Source organism: Girardinichthys multiradiatus, chromosome X (assembly GCF_021462225.1).
Source record: "Girardinichthys multiradiatus isolate DD_20200921_A chromosome X, DD_fGirMul_XY1, whole genome shotgun sequence".
Classification (NCBI taxonomy): Eukaryota; Metazoa; Chordata; class Actinopteri; order Cyprinodontiformes; family Goodeidae; genus Girardinichthys; species Girardinichthys multiradiatus.
Window position 1 is genome coordinate 15,768,548 of NC_061817.1, and position 22,656 is coordinate 15,791,203.

The 22,656-nt window shown below is 39.5% G+C and overlaps 1 protein-coding gene and 1 pseudogene across 2 annotated transcripts; both read right to left on the minus strand.

Annotated features, from left to right (window-relative positions):
- Positions 1-758: 758 nt before the first annotated feature.
- On the minus strand, positions 759-3,519 carry LOC124863296 (annotated as a pseudogene).
- Positions 3,520-11,608: 8,089 nt separating this feature from the next.
- LOC124863197 (interleukin-2 receptor subunit beta-like) lies at positions 11,609-22,001 on the minus strand. Of its 2 annotated transcripts, XM_047357486.1 has the most exons (11): positions 21,847-21,997; positions 21,349-21,404; positions 20,219-20,311; positions 19,897-20,029; positions 19,683-19,749; positions 19,104-19,197; positions 18,817-18,965; positions 15,493-15,658; positions 15,224-15,329; positions 15,068-15,146; positions 11,609-13,634 (listed from the first exon to the last, which is right to left on the minus strand). In XM_047357486.1, the coding sequence occupies exons 2-11, from the start codon at positions 21,359-21,361 to the stop codon at positions 12,885-12,887; spliced, it is 1,650 nt and encodes a 549-aa protein (XP_047213442.1). In that variant the 5' UTR covers positions 21,362-21,404; positions 21,847-21,997; the 3' UTR covers positions 11,609-12,884. The 2 variants fall into 2 exon arrangements, with proteins under 2 accessions (XP_047213442.1, XP_047213443.1); XM_047357487.1 differs by lacking the exon at positions 21,349-21,404 and having other exon boundaries at positions 21,847-22,001.
- Between the last annotated feature and the right edge of the window lie 655 nt (positions 22,002-22,656).

The window sequence follows — 22,656 nt, forward strand, 5'->3', positions numbered from 1 at the left end:
ATGTAACAAATTTCAACAAATTTAAAGTGTGGCCTGATTTTTTTATTTACCCTCTTTACTCTGTACCCCTAAATAACAGGTCAGGGAGAAAGTTTCAGTGGGTCTTAAATAGAGGACATGTTTATGACATTTGGATTTCTTGATAGCAGAACATTTCTCCTATACTTACAGGTCTGAAGGTGTAAGTCATGGGGTGTGTGGTGAAGTCTTATAGTATCCTTGGTAGGCTACCAAAAAAAAAAACCAAACATATTTTATACCATACTGACAGAGTTTAATCTGTTCATTAGATTGGATGTTACCAAAATATGATTAAGGTGCTTTGATTAGATGCTTTGATGAGATAAGATCAAAACATATATTTCTATAAAATATATATTTATATATTTCTGCACCTGCAAAATGCTGTGGTGGTAAACTAACACTGTACATGCCCCTGACCACAATGTCTCCATGTTGACACATGGTGGTGCCAGCATTATGCTGTGGGACGCATCCCTTCAGCAGAATGGGGAAGATTGTCAGAGTTTCACTCATTAAATGTGCAAAGCTTGACAAAAACTGCAGCGGCAATTGTAGTAAAACGTCCTAGAAATTTTCACTCTGTGTTGGTTTATCTCAAAATTTATTGAAGTTCGTGGTTGTAATATGGCAGAGTGTGAAAAATGTCCAATGGTGTGAATACTTTATCAAATTACTGGAAGCTCTATTAATATTTAAAACATTCTGTTGTTCTCATCGGCCCTTCCCTCTTTGTCTTAATCCCCACTGGGTTTGATGAGGTATCCATTAAAAGTGATATAAACATCTACGTCATCGCTGTAGATGGCGTTCTCCCTGTCCCTCTTGAACAGGCGCGTCCAGACAGCATCGCCGGGCTGCAGCTCCAGCATCATGCTCTGGCTCTGCATGATTGAGCGGTCGCTGGGCTGGGCGTACACTATTGCCCGCTCCATGTCGTTCTGCATGATGTGCAGATACGTCTCCTTGAAGTTCCACGTGTGGATGTTGACGTTGAAGAAGTAGACGCCAGCGACCCGGCAACTTGCCCTGGAACATGTCGAAGCTGTTGTCTAGGTTGACGAAGACCGTGTCGAATATCACCGCCTGGTAAGCGTCGTCGCTGTGCAGGGACTTACGACGAGCGACGGAGAAGGCGGAGTACTGAAGTTTGCAGGGGTCTCCTTGAGGGCCCATCTGGCCCTTACTGCCCCTCGACCCTGCTATGCCTTGGGCCCCAGGAGGGCCTTCATGTCCAACTTTTCCTGGGGTTCCCCTATCCCCACGATCTCCTTTATCACCTAAAGTGAGGTAATTTTTAAGACCCAACAAGAACACATAAAAAATACAATTTATTGGAGAATAAAAAGTAAAGGAAAAGTCTTTTCATTTATAGGATTTACTAAGACTGTAATCCTAACAAAAACAAGGGATGCTAAATGCATAGAAAAGGCTAATACGAACCATCTACCTTACTTTCTAACAGCTCCATATGTTTTCATTTCTCAAAATAATCTACTCTGGCCATCTGCTCAAAAGAGGAATTGAACCTGAACATTCCTACTGGAAAACTAGCCAAGGCAAAATAAAAAAATCTGCAGGGAATGGCTAAGAAATGGACAGGCCATGCTAAGGAAGGCTTTTAACCAGGCAGTGCATCCAAGAAAACCCACAAACATCCTGCAGCAGAAGGGGAGTTTATGCAAGAGTGGTCTAATATTTCAGTGAGCTGTAAGAAAGCTGTGAGCAAAAATTCAAATAAGACTGTATTTGTGTGATTAAGGACAGACTGGCACTTTATTTCTACTTATACTTCTCAAAGTGAAATCTGTAGATTAATCAAATAATCCAAATGGTTTTAAAAAACAAATGTCTAAATGTCTTCATGTAGTGGATTTGTGTTCAGTCTCCCTAAGTCTTGGTAGAACCACCTTTTAGAGGTAGTACAGGTACAGCTGCAGGTCTTTCAGGGTATGTCTACCAGCTTTGCTAATCTAGCGACTGAACGTCTTTTCCAATATTCTTTGAAAAATGGCTCAAGCTCAGCCAGATGGAATACAGAGTTTCTGTGAACAGCCTTGCCATAGACTCTCGGTAGGTTTTAGGTCTGGACTTCCTTCTGGAAGGTGAAGCTCCATTCCAAGATGGCTGTTTGAATGTGAAATCTAGCAAAGGTAGCTGATAGAAACTACATTTATCAGCACTTCTGACTTGTTCTCTTTAACCCAGTGGGGCAAAACATGCTGTAAAGTAGTTTTTTGCCACCACAACAATGAGCAAAAGTCAAATTTTTTCTAATTTAACTAGACTGGTCCCAACTGGAGTGTCACATCATTCCCAGCTTCGACCTTCAACCTCCAGGGCAAATCAAATGCGGCATTAGCTCCATCTATCTACTCATCAACTCATTCTTTCTTTGCATGACAAGTTGAACAGAACTCTGTGAGATGTTCGAAGCTTGGGATCTTGTTTTGTAGCCTAACCCTGCTTTGAACATCTCCACAGCTATCTGTTCGTTCACTAATGTTCTCTAACAAGGCCTTCACAGAACTGCTGGAGAATAAATTACACACAGGTGGACCCTGCTAACACAGTAAGTGATTTGTGAAAGCTATTGGTTGCGCTTGATTTTATTTCAGGGTATCAGAGCAAAGGATGTTATATAGCAATGTGCACCATGCTTTCCTGGTTTTTGTTTGGGTAAGATTTTAAAAACCAGGGTCAATTTTCCTTGCACTTTACAATTATGCACTATTGTGTTGGTTTATCACATCAAATCCCAATAAAATACATTAAAGTTTGTGGCTGTCCCCCACCGACTTGTAAAGGATAGAAGAATAATGACTATGACATTTTGTCTTCTTCAAATCTAGTTTGTGGAGAAGAAAAAATAAACTTTTCTTTCTAATTTCCTTGAAAAGCTCTCCCATGATCCTGAAATTAAATAAAACCTTTGGAACACATCTCAGGAGTGGGACATATTATTGTATGTACTGCGGCATTACAAGACTCACCTTTCAGTATAGTCATGTTGATGTAGGTGCGAATCTCTGGGACATGGCTGAACTCTCCCATTGTTGGATGATCTCCGCTGCCCTCTGCTGGCGACATGTGGTCACAGCATTTTCTACAGGGAGCGTTGGGAGGAGGCGCCATGACCACAGGGGAGGAGAAGGAGACCAGGAGGAGGACGACACCCGACATAACTGTCCCTATAGCTGCAGAGATGTATATCAGTGCTATAGATGCATCAGAGTGTAAGATAGTTTATTACGTTTTAATCTTTAATCTGTTAAATTAAATGCACACAGTTACAATACAAAAACACATAAAGTATGTTGTTTAAGTAATTAAGTAACTGCATGCTTAAAGACAATCATTTGTATTAATGGTACTTAAAAGTACATGTGAGACTTACAGAGGTGGCTACATAGCGCAGCGGACGCTATGATTTTAGTTGTTAAGCTGAGCCACTAATCCCAAATGTGACATCATCACGCCTAATGTCCATTCGCCAAACCGGGAGTACATATTCATTTTTCACCACCATCTTGGTAGTCCATGACACCATTCAGTCAGTCACTGTGATGGCTAGTTAACACAACATTAAGAATCAATTGTCCAAAATGTTATTGATTTATAATTAAGCAAATTATTGTTTTAAACATTATATTATCAAAATATTGTTTCATTTTCCCTTGTGCTTTGAATTGTGAACAGGTTGTTTTAACACAAAGCAACTGCTGGTCATAGTTAGTTTTTAAGGCTAATTTAGCCTCGTTTCCAGTTCCTCACAAACCTTGGTTCTTAAACATACAGATTCACATTAAACTGTAATATCACTTCATCAGTTATTTTATTTGTGTTTCAGTTTTATTCCTATTTGTTCCTTGTTACCAAATTTTTCCATAGTTTATTATTTGTCTTATGATTTTTTTCATTTTTGCTTATTAGTTTAGTTGGATGTTAGCCTAGTTAAAGAGTTTGTTGTCTAAAGTGGCAGTTAAAGTATTTTGTTATATAATCCTTATACTTTGGAGAGAAGCTATGCATTCTGTATATGTGTGTAGGACTTGCTGTTTGAGAACACCAGTGCACTAATTCACTCCTTCATCTGCTGTTCCATAATACAACACCTGCCCAGGCAGGTATTCATAAAACAATAACAGAGACTGGGAGCTGATAATCAGATGGTGTCAGACTTGGTAAATTTGATTAAAATTACCAACCTCGTTACTAATTGCCTTTGGTTAGTTATTCATAGTCAAACCCAACCTATTGTTGCACAACAGATGTGTTTATATCACACCATATCATATGAGGTTTAAATATTTTTCAAGTTTGCAGATAGAGATGTCTGAATAACCACTTCTCTCTCCTACCCAGATGAGGTCACTGACTGAGCAACTGCTTCTATTTCCTTTGTATGTTGGCTGTTTAGCTCTGTTTTTTTTCCCTGAGCGAAGAAATTGATTAATTGGTAAAAATGAAGGTTTCTTCTCCACTGTCACCACATCCTTACATAGGGGGAGGGATTGCTGCAAAGCCAATGACTTGATGCAATCCACTAGGCTTCCTTTGAAGAATGACTTTTTACTAACTTGAATTGAAATAATCAACTACTGTATTTTAATGTATGTTGAACCAAATTTCATGCAAGTGAATCTAAATCTTACTGTATGCCTGGACTGCATTGGAATGAATTGGATTGATCTGTTTGTCTTCCAGAGATGAGATGAGAGCTGAGCTGAACCTAATAGCTGACATGAGTTAATTTGCATTTGAAGCAAATCAAACGACCACACAGATGTGTGAAAACACAAACCATGAGAAGTGCAACCTCTATAGTCAATTGTGAACACTTGTTAAAATGTTTTAGTCATGCTGAAAGACCTGCACAGCCACATAGGCAACTGTTTATGGGCAAAGAGCAAACCCTTAAACATAGGGTGAATGCTTTGGTTTGGATTGTGGGTTAAGAGTTATAAATTATATGTTTATGCAATGATCTATAAAACACAACTCTGAATATGTCTCTAGCTGCACTCTGTTCAAACCAAACGACCCAGTTGGTCCCGGAGGCGTTTTCTTTCTTATTTCACAGGATGCATTAATCTTGTGTGGAGATCCTGTGAAACACAGATGGTTCCTCAGTGTGTTTATTATGGCTCAGTCAGTGAGCGAGCACATTACATAACAGTAATGCTTTTTTTTTCTGAAAGCCGCTCCTAAACAGCAGCCCTGTGTAATGAATCCTATATATGAAGCTATGTTATAAAACTAGTATTATAAGTTTAAACAAGCAACCTCCTGCAGGTTGCAGCAGGTTGCCTCCTTTCCAGTCTTTTAGTAAATTTTCCATAGCAGTCATCATGTCATTGTCATGCAACAGTCATGCATCAACAGCTCTGCAGACCAAAAGTGTAATATTAGTGATCCTCACTTTAGCTTGAATCGGTTGATTAGGAGGCAGATTACTGAGTCTGCCGCTTTTGTTTACTCCCTCCGTGTTTCTGTAAGACTGAGTGAACATTCCTGAGTGGAAATCCCTCTTTTTCTCAACCCCTCCTTCATTTGGGCCATGACTGTTTATGCAACAGTAACATCCAGCTTGTGATCAAAACTTCTGCATGTCTGCATGAGATTTGCCTGCTTACCTCAGATTTAAACAATGCACACAAAGCATGTGCATATGCAATAACTAAATGCATGCAGACTGATTTTATTCGGTTGACACTTTTAAATGTGTCATTAAGCACAAAGTCGGATGAGTACATCTAATTTTAATTGTTGCTCAGGTTTAATAATACCGTAACAAAAAATTACTGGATTAGACCCTTGAAACTCCTCAAGATTCCTTTGACGGTCCAACCTTCCTCTGTGCTTTCCTCTCAAACTCACAGTGGCTCAACTGCAGGGAACAAGGGATTCCATTGGAAAGAAGAGGAACAAACAGAAGCAAAATGAACGGGATGGTTTTATTAGGTTTGGAGTTTAGTTTGGAGTTTAGCAACTCAGATGCAGAAAAATGGCCGCAAGTATTACATATGGCAAACTCCAGAAACCAAAAGGCTCTCTCTCTCTCTCTCTCTCTCTCTCTCTCTCTCTATATATATATATATATATATATATATATTTACTGTACCAGTCCCAGATATTCAGATTTAATGTTTAAAAAAACAAACATTTTTTTGGTGGCACTAATAGCCTTTATTTTTCTCAGTAAGCTGACAGGAAAGGGGTGGAGAGAGGGGGAAGACTGGAAGTTGAACCTACAATGGGCTGTGGCAAGCCTTGGAATATGGGTCACTTGTTTTTACCCCTGTGCCACCACCAGGCCACACATAACATTTTTTTCACCCACTGTCTAACGGTAAATCAGACCAACAGCTTCCTTGTTTAAGTCAGTTCAGGTTAAAACATTTATTTCTGTTTGAAAAACAGCAGAAAAATGAGAAAGATTATTTTTTACTTACTTCAAATTCAGAAGTTTGTATCCTCCAAGATCACTACGGCTTTGAACAATTTTGGACAGCCCAGATGGTGATGTTATGGCTTTGTAAACTTCTCATAGGTTAATTTGCAATACTTGAGTTCACTGGAGGCACATCTCTGGATCTATCCTATTGCGAAACTTCCAAAAAGCTACTTTCTAATATTCAGATTGATTAATTCACCATCTTAAGGATGTGGTTTGACATAAAGCTCTTGTCACAACCAGAGACATCAGCTCACCCCCAGAGACAGTTTATCATATTTTGCCTTGTTAGTAAGTTTCTGATAGGTTAATGCATAATTTCTTATGCACCCCAAGAAGTCTGGTTCATCCCAGGGTACAATCCCAGATTCCTGAAGGTGCCACTTTCATCAGTTCAAACATATGCAAGTATCCAGAGTTTGGTAATGTTCAATGATGTTCCAGTTAGGAAAGACACGTGGATCTGTGTCCCAAAGATGGACATATTTTGGTGAAAACAATTTCAATCAACTACAGAACAAAAGGAAAAGACCTTGGGATGATGCTGGCTGAAGCTGATAAGAAAAAGCATAAACACACAAGTTCTGTACCTTCATGGGAGCAGCATCATGTTCTGGTGGTGTTGCAGTATGAGGGACTGGTGCATTTCACAAAACAAATAAGATCATAGGGAAAAGAACATCATGAGCGAATGTTGAAGCAACATATCAAGACATTAGCCAGGGCTCTAAACGATTCAAAACCTGTCACTACAACCACAAGAGTCTGTTTCTTGGTCAGATGTGTTCAAGTTGGGAGTGCCAAATGAAGCAGATGCCGTGGTCTGAAAAAACATGGAGAATATAATCCTCTTAATGGTATTTTTCTGGGTACTACTTCAGGCAAAATCTGAGAAGTATAACAAATGGATTTTTAGAAGACATCTTAAAAGTTGCATACGGTGTGTGTTTATTAGTTTGTTTAACCCACCGCATTCTAAAAAACAATGTATACCTGGCTATGGGAAGGAATTTGGATCAAGCTTGCAGGTGACAGCTGGTAGCTGTGTCAGATCGAACTGTTCTTGGTATGGTTGTTTTGGTCTGCACCCTAGTGAGATTGCTGTGTTCACATCTACAAAAATGAGCTACACTTATTACCTTCTGAAATCTTCAGAAGAGACTTACTAACTTTGCAGTGTTGCTTTCAATTCTTCTTGTGTGTATAGTATTAGTAATTCTCCTCTAGTGTTCCTCTGAGGGGTTCCTATATGTTGAAGCACAGCTTCAAGTCCAAGCTGCATCTTGCCTTAAAAAGCATTCCTTAGTACTCTTCACATTCTCTCAGTCACCTATAAGCAGGCGGTATAATGAATGAGTTTCTAAAGTTTCACCTTGCAGAGGGAGTATTTTCTCCTCATGACTGCAGACCACATCAGAATTTATTGTTGAAGCTCATGCAACCAAAAGCAATCAGCAGAACATAACTATGGACTGCGGTTATAGTAGATAATATATTTGCATCTTCTTTTCATTTCAAGGGTTAGAGATTTTTTGTGGTGATATTAAGATATTGTTCCCCGAGACCGCAACCCCACTCTCATTTTTCTTCACAACATGTAGTTCTGCATTAATATAATTAGAGGGGAAGTGCATTCAAACAGAAAAAAAAGAGGGGAGTTTAAACTTCAGACCTCAAAGCATTCTTGTGGTTCAGCTCAGAAAAAAAACTAAGAGCTGGTGAAAACGTCTCGTCTGGCTTCTGTTTGTCCTGCAGCACTCGCATTTAAAGATGCATAAGAAACAGCACTACGAGTCTTTATTTTTCCATGTGAGTGTATGTTGCAAGCGAAAATGTCTTTGCAAGTTTTATGGACATGTTGGGTGTTCTTGAGAAACGTTTTGTCCTGTTTTGATGGAGCTAGACATGAGCTTCAGTCTGAACTTTGACTGGGCCATTCTGACACATCTGCATGCTTTGATCTAAACAGCTACATAGTAGCTCTAGCTGCACGTTTAGGGTCAATGTCATCCCATCAACTCAGACCAGTATCCCTGTCTCTATAGAAGATAGTCTTCAGGGTGATGTGCTGCGGGTTTCATCTGACCAGAGCACCTTCTTCTGCATGCTGGCAGTGTCCCCGACTTGTCTTATGGCATCTTTATTTTTCATAAATGCCTTTTTTCTGGCCACTTTTACACAAAGACCATATTTGCAGAGTCCACAACCAATATTTATACTGCTGCCAGATTTTTCCTACCTAGATCATTGCAGCACCTCCAGAATTACATCAAGCTCTTTGTTGGCAGCTTCACTGATTGCTAATTGTTTTTACCCTAATCTTGCTATGAACTTTTCCACAGCTTTCTCCCTGACCTGTCTAGTGTCTTCCTAGGTCTTGATGATCCAGTTTGTTCACTAATGTTCTCTAACAAACCTCTGAGAACAAACCTTCACAGAACAACTGGATTTACACTGAGATGGACTCTATTTACTCTGTAGCTCATTTCTGAAAGGCGATTTGTTGAATGTTATTCAGGAAAATTAGCTTAAAGGTGGCTGAAAACAAAAGCATTTTTTTTACAATTTATTTAAACTCCCTTTAATTAAGCTTTAGATTTTTTTAAAACAACTGAAACTCATGTATCCTTTTTTTTTCACTTCACATGTATGCACTAAGTTTTGTTGGCCCACTGCATAAAAACCAAATAAAATACAACTGGAGCTCATGGCTGTAATGTGACTAAATGTGGAAAGAAAATCAAGGGGTATAAATATATTTTTAAGGCACTGCACAGGAGAACAAATAGTCAAACTAATTATAACTGTGGTACACCATCTGACCACCCTAGCACAACTCTTGGTTACTCTATAAATGCTTCACTTATAGGTGTCAAAATTTCATCTTAACTTCAATTCATCAGGCAAAACTAAATATGCAATGATTTTGCACGGTTATACCAACTGAATGTGGTCATAGATTGCTTTTTTGTAAACATTCATACTCCATTTTGTTATTTATTCTGTGGCAGGGGTCTTCTTTGTACGACTATTTAAATCTGTGAAAGTATGGCAATAGTTTAACAGAAAATCCAGATGAAGGGTTAAAACAACTTAGTTTAACAAGTGAACCTGTGAATGTCGGACTGAATAGCATCATTTTTTCTTCCAATTTTAATTAGTATGGTGGAGTATTTTGCAAAAAGGGGAATGATAGAAATGTTGATGAAAAGCAACATCTCAAGTGTTTTTGTACTTACACGGCAAAATATGATTAACTGTCTCTGGGGGTGAGCGGATGTCGCTGGTTGTGACAGGAGCTAAATGTCAAACCACACTAATACATACACTCACTCACACATACACCGCCAGGACCACCTGACAGGACATGTAAACAGACGCTACACACACACAGCTCTCCCACACTCGCTTTCAACACATGCCCATCCCTCAGCCCTCATTCCACAATGACACAGGAAGTCACAGGGTGACCAATTTCCAGTGTAGCCTTTATTTTGCTTGGTCTTTGTACAGATGTCACTGAGAACAGCGGAAACATGCTACGTGTGCAGAAAGGAGGAGTGTCAACATATATATAACTGACCTCAGTGACTTACTAAAAATGACCAGTTGGTTACAGAATCTGCTCCACCTGCCGACCTAAATGTAATGATATGAGAAAGGAACATGCACGGGGCAAACCACTTGATTTTCTCTTAACAGCAGATCATATTGAACGACACCCACTTTGATGCTGAAATGCTTCCTGAAGCAGATGTGTAGATAGCGCAAGTGATAAGACATCCCCACTCTGTCATGACTCAACCCTAGATCAACACTGTAGTCATACCGATATTTGCACAATCGATGCACTTTTAAAAGTGACAGATTTCCTAACAGAAAGAACAAATCAGTTTCTTGCCAAGCATGACATCGTTGAGCTGTTTCAGGATAATACAGTAGACCCCAAAGTGAGCACAACCCTGTTAAAATACCAGGATTTTTTAAATAAAAAAAAAGTGAAACCATGATATGCAAACTTTTCCATCTTTAATTTAACACTAATCCTGCAGCTGGTTAATGATAATTCAAAACACAGGAAAACTGCGACATAGCAAAAAGTGGATCTTTCTCCAATATTGTTTAAAAAAAAGACCGGAGAGAGGCTGGTCTGGGAGCTTGCCATGAGACCAAAGCAACACTGGGGGAGCTGCAGGAGTATTGCTTGTGTTCTACAACTAATCTACCTGGACTAAGGAGTAGTTTTAGGACATAAGCATTTTTCTCAAAAGAAAACAAGCAGACAAGACTAAAATCTCCAAGAACATTTTGGGGTAATATGCTTTGTTCTAATTAAACTAAACCTGAACCTTTGGGCCACAGTTCCAAAAGGTAGGTTTGCTACAAAAACAGCAATGAACATTACCAAAAAACAAAAAACACAATATCCACAATAAAACATGGTGGTGGCAGCATCATGCTGAGGGGTCACTTTTCTTCAGACAGAAATTGAAGTTTTCTCTGAATCCAAGTGTCCAAGTGAAATTACGAATAGTTTCAATACCTACCAGCTCTGGCCCCCAAACCTTCAGCAGCTAATAAGCTGAAGATGAGGACAGTTTTTCAGGATCACAGTGAGCCCAAGCTTACATCCAAGCAAACAACAGAATAGAAGCATCTTTCATTTCTATTCCAAAATCTGACATAAATCTCAGATTTATTAAAACTGAAGAGCCCCTTTAAAACATAGTTTGAAAATAAATAAATAAAGCATAGTTTGAGATTTATGAAACGTTGACTTTTTGATTACCTGTGGACTCTCAACCTGTCCAGAGTGTGCCCCACTTCTTGCCAGATGACCGGGCAACCAGGTAGAGACAATAGAGAGATGGAGGGTTTTTTTTGTGAATACTGGGCATCTTTAAAATCTTTTTGACATCAAGACCAACTTTGATTGGTCAAACCTGGACTGATTTGTTTTACACATGGATCTCAAAGTCCACAAACATAGTTAGGAATGTGTAAAATGTTCACTATATTTATGAAAAATAGCAGGTTTCTGGGGTGTTGGCCCAGAAGAAGTGGTTCACAGAGGGCACCATTTATGCAAGAACTGAGTAATTTAAGACTGCAATAGTTGTATATGTCTTTATTGAGGAAAATCATTGATAATTAATGCCAAATCATAGCAGATTATTTAGCATTTAATTGCAGGTGAAGCTAACTCTTATAACAATATAGTACAGTAAAAATTAGCATTGAAGTTAAAGAAGCACATATTCATCAGCATTTCCCCTTCTCACATCTATGCAGCTTCTAGCAGCTCATTTATTAGGTTTCACCATCTTTTCAACTTTTCATATTATTCGAGAAAACAACAGTTTAGATCACCTCATCTGTATGGTATATTTGAAAAAGCAGCCACAGAAAATGTTGATGTAATACTGAGGCATGTCTCCATCGGGATTTTCTGTCCCCTCTACTGATCTGAGTCTTTAAAATATGTTTGGCAAAACAGTCCCAGTGTGATACTTCATAAAAATCAAAGCCATGTCTAGGAGTTACAATAATGCATTATGTTTCATCTGTATTACATGGTGTACATTAATAATGTGTCCCACTTCTCTCACTTGCAAATGACGCCACAGTGTCTAATATTTGCATTTCTAAACAGCTACAGATATTTTGTTCCAACCAAAGTTTCTGCAGGACATTGTTAATATGCTGCTCCAACATGGGTTAGCTTGGTTAAGAAAGCTAACAACATATCATCTAAAATATGCATAGCCTAATCATTTATAAGCTACCTGATTCAAAATGTACAGCTACAGCCTTCAATAAACTTACATCTTGTTCCTGAAGACCACGTTTTTAATGCAAAAAAGTTAACTGTAGTGCTAGGCTAACATTAGCATGTTGGGTCTCTGTTTTGATATGACAGTGTGGCTTGTAACATATTCCCAAAACATGGCCGCAGGAGCTGAGTTTCATCAGGAATTCTGACACCACGGGATCAGATTGGGACCTCCCAAGTAAAAAGTTTTATGTCACTTGTGTGTTTTTTTGTTTTTTGCTGTGATTAAGAGACCTGACTTGAACCACACAAACTTTACTTCAGCCTTTTTTCTGGTCCAATCAGCTGTCAGCCAGATGGCTTTAAAATGTCTTTGAGAAACACTCTGACTTGTAATTGCAGCCAAGTTCGCTGTTCCCTGGTCTTGGTCAGTTGCTTAGAAAAGTTCTGGTTAAAGCTAGTTCTCAACTCATTATTTCTTCTCTGCTACCAAGACTTTATAAAGATATTAAAGTATAAAGCCTGCTCCCTTACTTTTATCTTTGAATTTTCTTGCAAGGTTGGCTTTTGCCTGTTTTTTCCTTAGAAACACTTCTTAAATTCCTCCGAATTATCAGTTTAAGCTCCTAGTTTTTAGATGGATTTATTGCTGAATGTTATCTGTAGCTCTTTGAGTGTCAGATAACCGGTTTTGAAGGGTTCCACCAGCATAGAAGAGGACCTGCACATGGCACCAGCAACAAGCTGAGCAGCCGAGCTACTGCTGGTATCTGTCTCAGCCGCATCCATTTGGCTTTCAGAGGGCTGTGTCAAAGCAGAAGGATGAGCTGATGGAGAGGAAGGAAGGTGAGAAGAAAGGTGAAGAGGAAGGAAGAGAAGTGGGGAACTCTGATCATTCAGAACTTCCTCCCCTTCTCTGCAAATGACTCTGTGTGTCTCTTTCATTTCATCTTCCTTCATGATGCCAAAACCAGAGTCAGGGCTCTCTGGCTCCCTTATCAGACTTTCATATTCAGGAAATGAATTAAGAGGATCATAGAGGCAGAATTGGGGGCCGTTGATTTGGGGAAGGTTTTGGAAATTGTCATGATAGGTGAAGTAAGCCGGATTGGGGTTGGTCCTAGCTGAGCCGCTGCAGGAGCTGGATATGAAATAGCCCACATTAAAGAAGCTAGACAGAGAGGAAGAGTTGTAGATGACGCCGCTGTTGTCTGAGCAAGAAATGGAGTTTCTGTGGAAGTGAAGAAAGGTGCTTGTGGAGCTGGAAGTTGGCGAAGGAGAGGGCATCATCTCATTCCAGTCCTCACACACCGCAACTTGCGCAATTTGGTCGCATGAAGGGACCATGAATGATTGGGTCCCTGAAAGGGGATTGAGCCATTCCTGCAGAAAAAAAAAACACAGACAGGTTCGGTTTTGGAAATTAGTGAGCTTTACATGAACTGAGGTAAATGGTTAATGGTTTGCACTTGTATAGTGCTTTATCAAGTCACAACACTACAGTAAGTCATCCACCCATTCATACACACATTCACGCACTCACAGTAATAGGCTGCATTGTAGAAGTGAGGCTGCCATACAATCGGCGCCAATGAGCCATCTGACCACCATCAGCAGGCAAGGTGTGTGAAGTGTCTTGCCCAAGGACAAACCGGCTGAGACAGACAGAGCGGAGGTTTGAACCAGCAACCCAGGATGAACCCCTACCACCACAGCCACCAATGGTGATGGTGGCGTATCAGGTTCAGGGATGAAAATGGCATGTGAATGACTATAAAAAGACAGTCAGCCAGTCAGTCATTTTCTACCGCTTATTCCATAGTGGGTCACGGGGGAGCTGGTGCCTATCTCCAGCAGTCTATGGGCGAGAGGCGGGGTACACCCTGGACAGGTCGCCAGTCCATTGCAGGGCAACACACATACAACCATGCACACACTCATTCATACACCTAAGGGCAATTTAGAGTTACCAATTAACCTTATAAAAAGACAGTTCCCTGAAAAATTACTTTTTAACTTTTTGGTCGTTACAACATACCTGCATTTTAGTCAGATTTCATGTGAGCGATAAAAAGTAGTGTATAATTGGTAATTAAAAGGAAATGTATACCTGCTTTTCTAATTAACAAATAAAAATCTGAAAAATTTTGCATTCATTCCCTTTTACTTCCTTTATAGAAGAGTGGTAAAAAGAAAGGCAGTATCTGTTTCAAAGTTTGTCATAAGCCATGTAGAGGACACAGCAAATATTTATTTCCCTGTTATTGACTTACAATCGGCCTGACAACATTTTCTATGCAAAACAGTATATATATGGGAAATAACCAACACTGCACATCATGCGGAACACACCACTCATGTGTTAAAACACGGTGGTGGTGGCATCATGTTGTGGGGATGCTTTTCTTCTGCAAAGGCAGTAAAGCTGGACAGCATTGATCAGAAGTTAGATAAAGTTAAATACTAGGTGATCCTGGAAGAAAACCTGCTAGGAGTTGAAAAGACTTATTTACCCTTTCTAACTAATTTACATAACTTTGAGTTTGTCAAATAAAATCGGAATAAAAACATTAAGGTTTGTGTTTGTAGCTTTGAATTTTTTTTTAAAAGCCCAAGAGGTATGAGGACGTTCGTAAGCTACACTGAATGGAGACAGTACCATCATAAATTTACAAAAATATAAAAACCTTTGTTACCCAATCTAGTTGTGAAAAGGTAACAGAATGTGAGATTGGTGCAACTCTTGCAAGCAAGAGGCCTAACATTACTTCAAGTGATGCATGCTATTCAAAGTGTGTTGAAAGCATGATATTTACTTTCAGATTTCCTTGGTGGACCGAATGGAGAGTTTGGAAGTACTTTGAAGGGTTTGGTAACGACTTCCCTTTAAGCAGCCTGAAAGAAAACAAACACAGCATTAGCTTGGAGGTGGCATTTGCGAACACAAACTATTGGGATGATTAATTATTTACCCTCGGGCCTTGCAGCTCTTGTAGTAGGCCAGCAAAACAATAACGAGGAGACACAAGCTGAGAAGAAGTAAGATCCACTTCACTGAGTTCTGATCTGGTGACCAGTCTGAAGGACAAGAATAAGCTGGTCAGATGCAGGAATTTTACCAAACCCAAGTTAGAAACTACAGAAAGAAACTTTAAGGTGTGGATGGAGAAAATATGTGGAGGTGAATATCTTTGTAGTGACAAGAGAGGCATTTTGGGGGTTTTGGGGGCAATGAAACAACCTTTCTTATCTGCCAAATCCACCCAGGATGTTGTCGGGCTCCAATCGCTCCAGTGGCTCTTGTCCCTATTAGACGGCTTGACTCGGACTCTGACCTCCAGGTTGCCCTTTAGTTTCCGAACAGGAGATCTCAGCTCTTGCTCTTTTGTGTTAAACTCTTTGGAATCCTAATGAAAGAAACGAGTTTGACAAAGTATCAAAGTCAGAGAGCAGATCTAAAACAAGAATAGCTGAATGAAACTTAATACTACTACTATTCTATCACATGAAACATATACTCAATAATTAAAGCTGGAAGTGGCGTTGGCATTACCCTACAGTGAACTCAGCTGTTGGTAGACCACAAACAATACCATTCTTAAGTAAATCCTGAAATCTCAGCTCTAAAGTGTACCTCACACTTGGAAATACCCAAAGGAGTATGAAAAGACAAACACTGTTTTCTATTCTTAGAGAGGAGGCATAAAGCTCTACTAAGTCTCAGGCCATTGCTTTTAGCTGGAAAAAGGTGGATTGTTTCCTCTGGGTTGGAGTAAGTATTTGCCTCAAGCAAAGAGGGGTCCAGGTATTCTGGTATCTTGTTCACAAGTTATGGGAGGATGGAGTGACATACATCTGTCATAATAAGGGGGGGGTTTGCTTTACTCTGTGGTAGTAAAGAAACGACTGAGCCAGGGCGCAGCAATGGTGGTGTAAGGGTTAAGCACACGGCCATATGCAGAAGCTATAGTCCTCTGGGTTCGAGTCCTGAATCCAGCAACCTTTGCTGAATGTCTCTCCCTCTCTCTGCCCTCTTTTCTGTCTGCCTACTTTTGGAAAATAAAGGCCTCTAGTGCTGAAAAAAATATCTTACCAAAAAAAAAAAGAAACAGCTGAGCCAAAAAGTAATCAAAACATGTCATCTTATTGACTTACAATCGGCCTGACAATCTTAAAATATGCAAAATCACAATTGCAAAGGACTGCTTGGATGCAATATTCCTATTCTAAGGGGCAGGAGTTCACACTCAGTAGGCCTAAACCAATAATATCTTCGGCCAGCGGCATGTCATCATAACAACACTCAACAATAGCATCGAAGTTGCATATTTCCCTAATATCTTGCAAGAGGACATTAATAAATAGGACTGGAATAGCAACACAGTGACCAAAGTAAGGTTGGAATAGATATTACTACCCGAGGAAGCTATAAACCTTCATTATTTACAGTAATTTGTTGCGAGCTTTAAATCATTCCGGGGCTCTTTAGGTTTTAAAGACACATATTCTCCCTGTATGTAAGTAGGTGTTCTCCAGGAACTTCTGTGACCTCCCACAGTCCAAAAGCATACATCTTAAGTTAATTAGGCACTCCACGTCGACCTTCTGTGTTAGCGTCATGTGCATGGGTCTTTGTTTTGGCCCTGTGATGGACAAGTTGTACTCTGCCTCTGCTCCTTAACCAGATAGCTTTCTTCTTTCTACTGACGTTTCCTAGATAATCTTTCGTCCAATCAAAGAGAATTTTCACCTGTGGAGGTAGCATCCCAGGATTTACAAAACAACATCAGGATACGACCTTGTAGGCTTGTTACAACAATGATTTACAACAAATGATGTCTCATGGCACTTCACAACGCAAACAGATTCAATTCATGTAAAGAAATATGTGGACAATTCTCTTTGTTTTCTTCTCCTCTTCAGACTTCCCTTAGACCAAAGACAGGTATTTAGAATCCCAAATGATGTGGTAAAACCTTTGAATTCATTCCTTTAAATGTTCACTCTTAGTTACTGTCAGAAGTTGCCTTTAAGAAATTAGATTTAATGTTTTTTATGTTTCTGTTTCTTAGTTTATTTATTGATTCTAATTATGATTAGAACCCATATAACAATTTGTAATTAAAGTGTCAATATTGTGATTATATACACACGGGGACAAAATTGTTGGTACCCCTCGGTTGATGAAAGAAAAACCCATAATGGTCACAGAAAACATGCTTCAACAGAATTATTTTAAAAAATAAACTCATGAAACAGGCCTGGACAAAAATGATGGTACCCATAGCTTAATATTTTGTTGCACAACTTTTTTAGGCAATCACTGCAATCAAACGATTCCTATAACAGTCAATGAGACTTCTGCACCTCTCAGCAGGTATTTTGGCCCACTCCTCATGAGCACACTGCTCCAGTTGTCTTAGGTTTGAATGAAGCCTTTTCCAGACGGCATGTTTCAGCTCCTTCCAAAGATGCTTAATAGAATTGAGGTCAGGGGTCATAGAAGGTCACTTCAGAATAGTCCAATGTTTTCTTCTTAGCCATTCTTGGGTGTTTTTAGATGTGTGTTTTGGGTCATTATCCTGTTGCAAGACCCTTGACCTGTGACTGAGACCAATCTTTCTGACACTGGGCAGTACATTTCTCTCTAGAATCCCTTGATAGTCTTGAGATTTCATTATACTTGCACAGATTCAAGACACCCTGTGGCAGATGCAGCAAAGCAGCCCCAGAACATAACAGAGCGTCCTCCATGTTTCACAGTAGGGACAATGATCTTTTCTTCATATGCTTCATTTTTCCGTCTGCGAACATAGAGCTGATATGCCTTGCCAAAACGTTAAATTTCTGTCTCATCTGTCCATAAGACAGTCTCCCAGAAGCTTTGTGGCTTGTCAACATGTAGTTTGGCAAATTCCAGTCTGGCTTTTTTATGATTTGTTTTTAACAACGGTGTTCTCCTTGGTCGTCTCCCATTAAGTCAACATTGCCTCAAACAATGTTAGATGGTGCGATCTGACATTGATGTTCCTTGAACTTGAAGTTCACCTTTAATCTCTTTAGAAGTTTTTCTGGGCTCTTTTGTTACCGTCCGTAATAACCGTCTCTTTGTTTTGTCATCAATTTTTCTCCTGCGGCCACGTCCAGGGAGGTTGGCTACAGTCTCATGGATCTTAAATTTCTGGATAATATGTGCAACTGTAGTCACAGGAACATGAAGCTTCTTGGAGATGGTTTTATAACCTTTAACATGCTTGTCTATAATTTTCTTTCTAATTTCCTGAGACAACTCTTTACTTCACTTCCTCTGGTCCATGTTGAGTGAGGTACACACCATGTCACCAAACAGCACAGTGACTACCTGTAGCCCTATATATAGGCCCACTGACGGATTACAAGAATGCAGACACCTGTGATGCTAATTAATGGACACATCTTGATTTAAAATGTCCCTTTGGTCTCATTATTTTCATCAATAGGTTTTTCTGCTGTTTTTTCTTAATTTTTATTTAAATAAATGAATGTTAAGATGTAAACATGTGTAAACATCTACAAAAATGCTCACCTTCCATTGTTGTTCTCTCTGTTTGACCCGAAGCTCGAAGTTGAAGGAAGCCTCAAAATACATTGAGACAGGACTCCCCAGAGTCCACGATATCAGGGTGAAATTGGCAGTGATGTTGACCTGTGGAGCTCCTGGAGGATGCATTTTAACTGTATGCACATGCACACACACACGCACACAGACACACACACACGCACACACACAGAAAGGTTTAATGAACCATCATACAAATAACTATACACTAAATATTTGAGGCAAGGAGGGCTAAGAGAGGGGAAGCAACTCACTGTGATCCACTGGCTTGTAGTTTTTAATGTCCTTCACCAGTGTGCCATTACACATTAAAGTGATGAATGGCATCACTTCAGAACCAGAAAAAGCCTGCACAGAAACCATCAAAAGAAGGTTCTAGTCACAAAAAAATTGGAGCTGGTTCAGGCCCGCCGAAAGGTGGGGGAACAAACGTGTCTGTTGCCCTGCGTCCAGGATAAGGGAGGGGCCCACGATGTGTGTGTGTGTATGTGTGTGTGTGTGTTGGGGTGAGGGGTGTGTGAAAGCCAGAGTAGAGCAGAGGAAGGCAACGAGGGAGCGCCTGCCAACTCTGTCATCACGCAACACCCCCCAGACCCCAGTGAGGTGTGATAGACTTCGGAGTTGTCCTGGTCCCCATCAAAGCTGTCACTGGGCTTGGGTTGATTGGATATAAGCAGAAGGAAACAACATTTTGTAATGTTGCAACAACAAACTTTTGTTTGGGATTGTGTTTGATAGACTGAAACAAAGTAGTGCATAAATGTAAAATGGAAATTGGTCTACTTTGTGTTGGTCATGAAATCCAGCAATTAAATTGTAATTAAAGCACTTACTGTCTTTTCAAAGACAAAACTGCAGCCCAGAGAAGAATTTCTGTGTTGTTTCAGTTTGCAGCTTTGGCTGAAAATGAGGACAATATTAAAATTGCAGCTTTAAGTTTATTCAGAATTTAAAGAAAATGTTATCACATAAAAATTTTTTCTCTTTTCTATAAAAATGTCTTAATAATAATGTTTCTGCAAATGCAATATGTCATATCTTACTTACGCTATTAATTCAATTGATCTAGATTTCCAATATTTCTTCACTCCCGTAATCCAACAGTTCTCAGCAGAACCAACCCATGATCTGGTCCAACTACAGCTGACATTGTTAACAAAGTCATTTGTGCAGAGGAGTCCTTAAAACAACAGACAAGGAGATTAGAATGGCTTCCGTACATATACATAACCGGACTCCAAGCCAAATACAGAGGTGGACAGTAACTACCAGGCTGGGGAATTAATTTTAAGAACCAAAAGATAAAATTGATTGTTAGCAGTTCTAGGAGGATATTTATTAGGATAGTTATTATCAAACGCATTCATACCAGGAGAGCCTGTGTGAGCGTCAGCTGGATCCACTGGAAGCAGAACCAGAAGCATGCACAGGGACCACAGCATCTCCACGGCCGGCGACATGACTGTAGAAAGGCAGAAATCAGGTGAATACAAACTGAACTAAACAAGAAATGTTCACCGTTTCCCTCCGTAGCTTGTTTCTGAAACCTGAAAGTTGAAATTGTGCTTCCCTCCACCAAAATGGCCACAAAGCTGAGCTCTTTTGAGTGAATATTGGATCAGATAAGAGCAAAAACAGTCATACTGAGAGGGCAACAGTGAACAAGAACTGCTGTATTGTTGAATGAAAACTTTGAATACACAGTCCCAGCAAGAAGTTCGGCATTAGTGTCATATCAGTGTGGGGGCTTTTCATGATGCATATGATCTGGTGGAGCCATTACACAACAAACAACATCAATTAATTTTAAATACAAGAACTTTAATTTATTGGGAATTTTCTGTAATGCACACATGGTTAAAATTATATACCAAAAACTTTAATAAATGTCCCCATTTACCAGTACCACCTCCAGTGCAACGGACCCTCAGCATGATTCTACCAACACCTTGCTTGATAGTTAGTACTATGTTTCTAATTTTGAAATCCTCATCTCATCCGACCATAAAATGTTTTTCAGACAGCATTTGGCTCGTCCATCTTGGCAAGCTGCAAATTTCAGCTGATTTCAGCCTAATCCACTGTGGACATTAATACTGAAGTTCCAGCACTCCAGTTCATGACAGAGTTTTTTTGGTTCTTGAGTTGTACTTAAACCTCCTGATTGATTTCCTTTGACAGGAGATGACAGTTTCTATCAGAGTGAAACTTTGACACAATTAGACAAAGATTAGAAAAACGGTCAAGTCTGAAAAAAATAATTTGTCAATTCATGCTCGCAAAGCCACACCCATGGTGGAAGAACAACACATTAAAACTACCTTTACCATTTCTGACTAGAAGAACGGTCAAATATTACACCAAAAGGCCTTTAAGTGTTACTAAAACATGAAGGGTCAGAACCATATATATATATATATATATATATATATATTGCATCTGCCTTTGTGCATTAGAGAAACTCTGCATTTAATTTAAAGTTGTGCAACCAGTTCTTACCTTTAAATATCATTGAATCTGTAATCGTTAGGCCCTGGACAAAGAGCGGTTCAAATCTAGCAAAAAAATATTTATTCATGTTTAATTAATGCCGACAGTGAGTGTATGTAAACCTTTGACCAGAACTGTTAACACCTTGTATTAGAGAAAGAGCTTCAACTTGACTCTAATATTAACAATAGAAATGACAATTTATGTTTTATTACTACTATAAATGAACTAACATGATGCTTCCTAAAAAAAGATTACATTTAGTGCTGAGTTTGTCTTTAAAGATGAGACAAACTATGCATGAAACGTCTACATGTAGGCCAACACTTTAATTCAAGCATACTGAGTAGAGTTATCTCACCAGTTTGACACACAACCACATCATGAAAAGGCTAAAAAGGTTATTAAGTATTTTATGTGTATTTATTTAGAATTTTGTTCATAAAATATGCTCCTTTTTTATTTATGCATTTTTGTTATTTTTCTGAGCAGAGTAGAGAAAATTACCTTATGTATCCTGACAGCAGGTGGTCAGTAAGAGGACTGACATCCTCACGTCCTCCTGCTCTGGCCTGATGATTAGATTTCCTTTATTTCTCTCTCTGTCCTCTTTCTCTCTACTAAAACACAATTGACTTTCGCCTCAGCTCTGCCCCTCTCTCTCACCTCATTCTCGCCCCTTTTCTGTCATCTTCTAAGTGCCCAGTGACATTTTCCACTTGAAACCACAGCTTGCAGGTCTTACAGGAAGCTTCAACAGCGGTGAGTGATAGTGAAAGGGGACGGGCCGGGTAGGTGGAGGAGCTGCTGAGCATCGCTGGTGGGGCTATCTTGCTTGCAGAGTGCCTCCTACTCCTCAGCAGAAGCCAGTCACCTTACCTGGGCCCCATCACATGCTTTAAGATCAGAATAATTGTACTGAAAGCAAGAAAGGCAAAGCAACACCACATCCTGTTTCAATTGCAACGTTAAACAAGGGGTTATATGCAGAGAAACTTGATGTTCTATGAAGTGGTTTGTATGAGCAAAACCCGGCTTAAAAAAGCAGATTCAAAGGAGTGGAGAGACTAAACCTACCAGATTTAGAATCATGGAGAGTATATAAAAATAAGATCCCTCTCTCTCTCTCTCTGAAACACACAAAGCTGTAAAGACTTAAAACCGCTGCTATTATAGCCACAACCACTGCAGATGCACAGAAACAACTCTGGTTGTCTCTGATAGAAAAAATAGACCGACAGTTAAGGAAGTAGTCTTTTTGTCAACGAGAGGTCACCAAACATTTTAATGCAGCAACAGGCCTTAAGATGTTTCCAC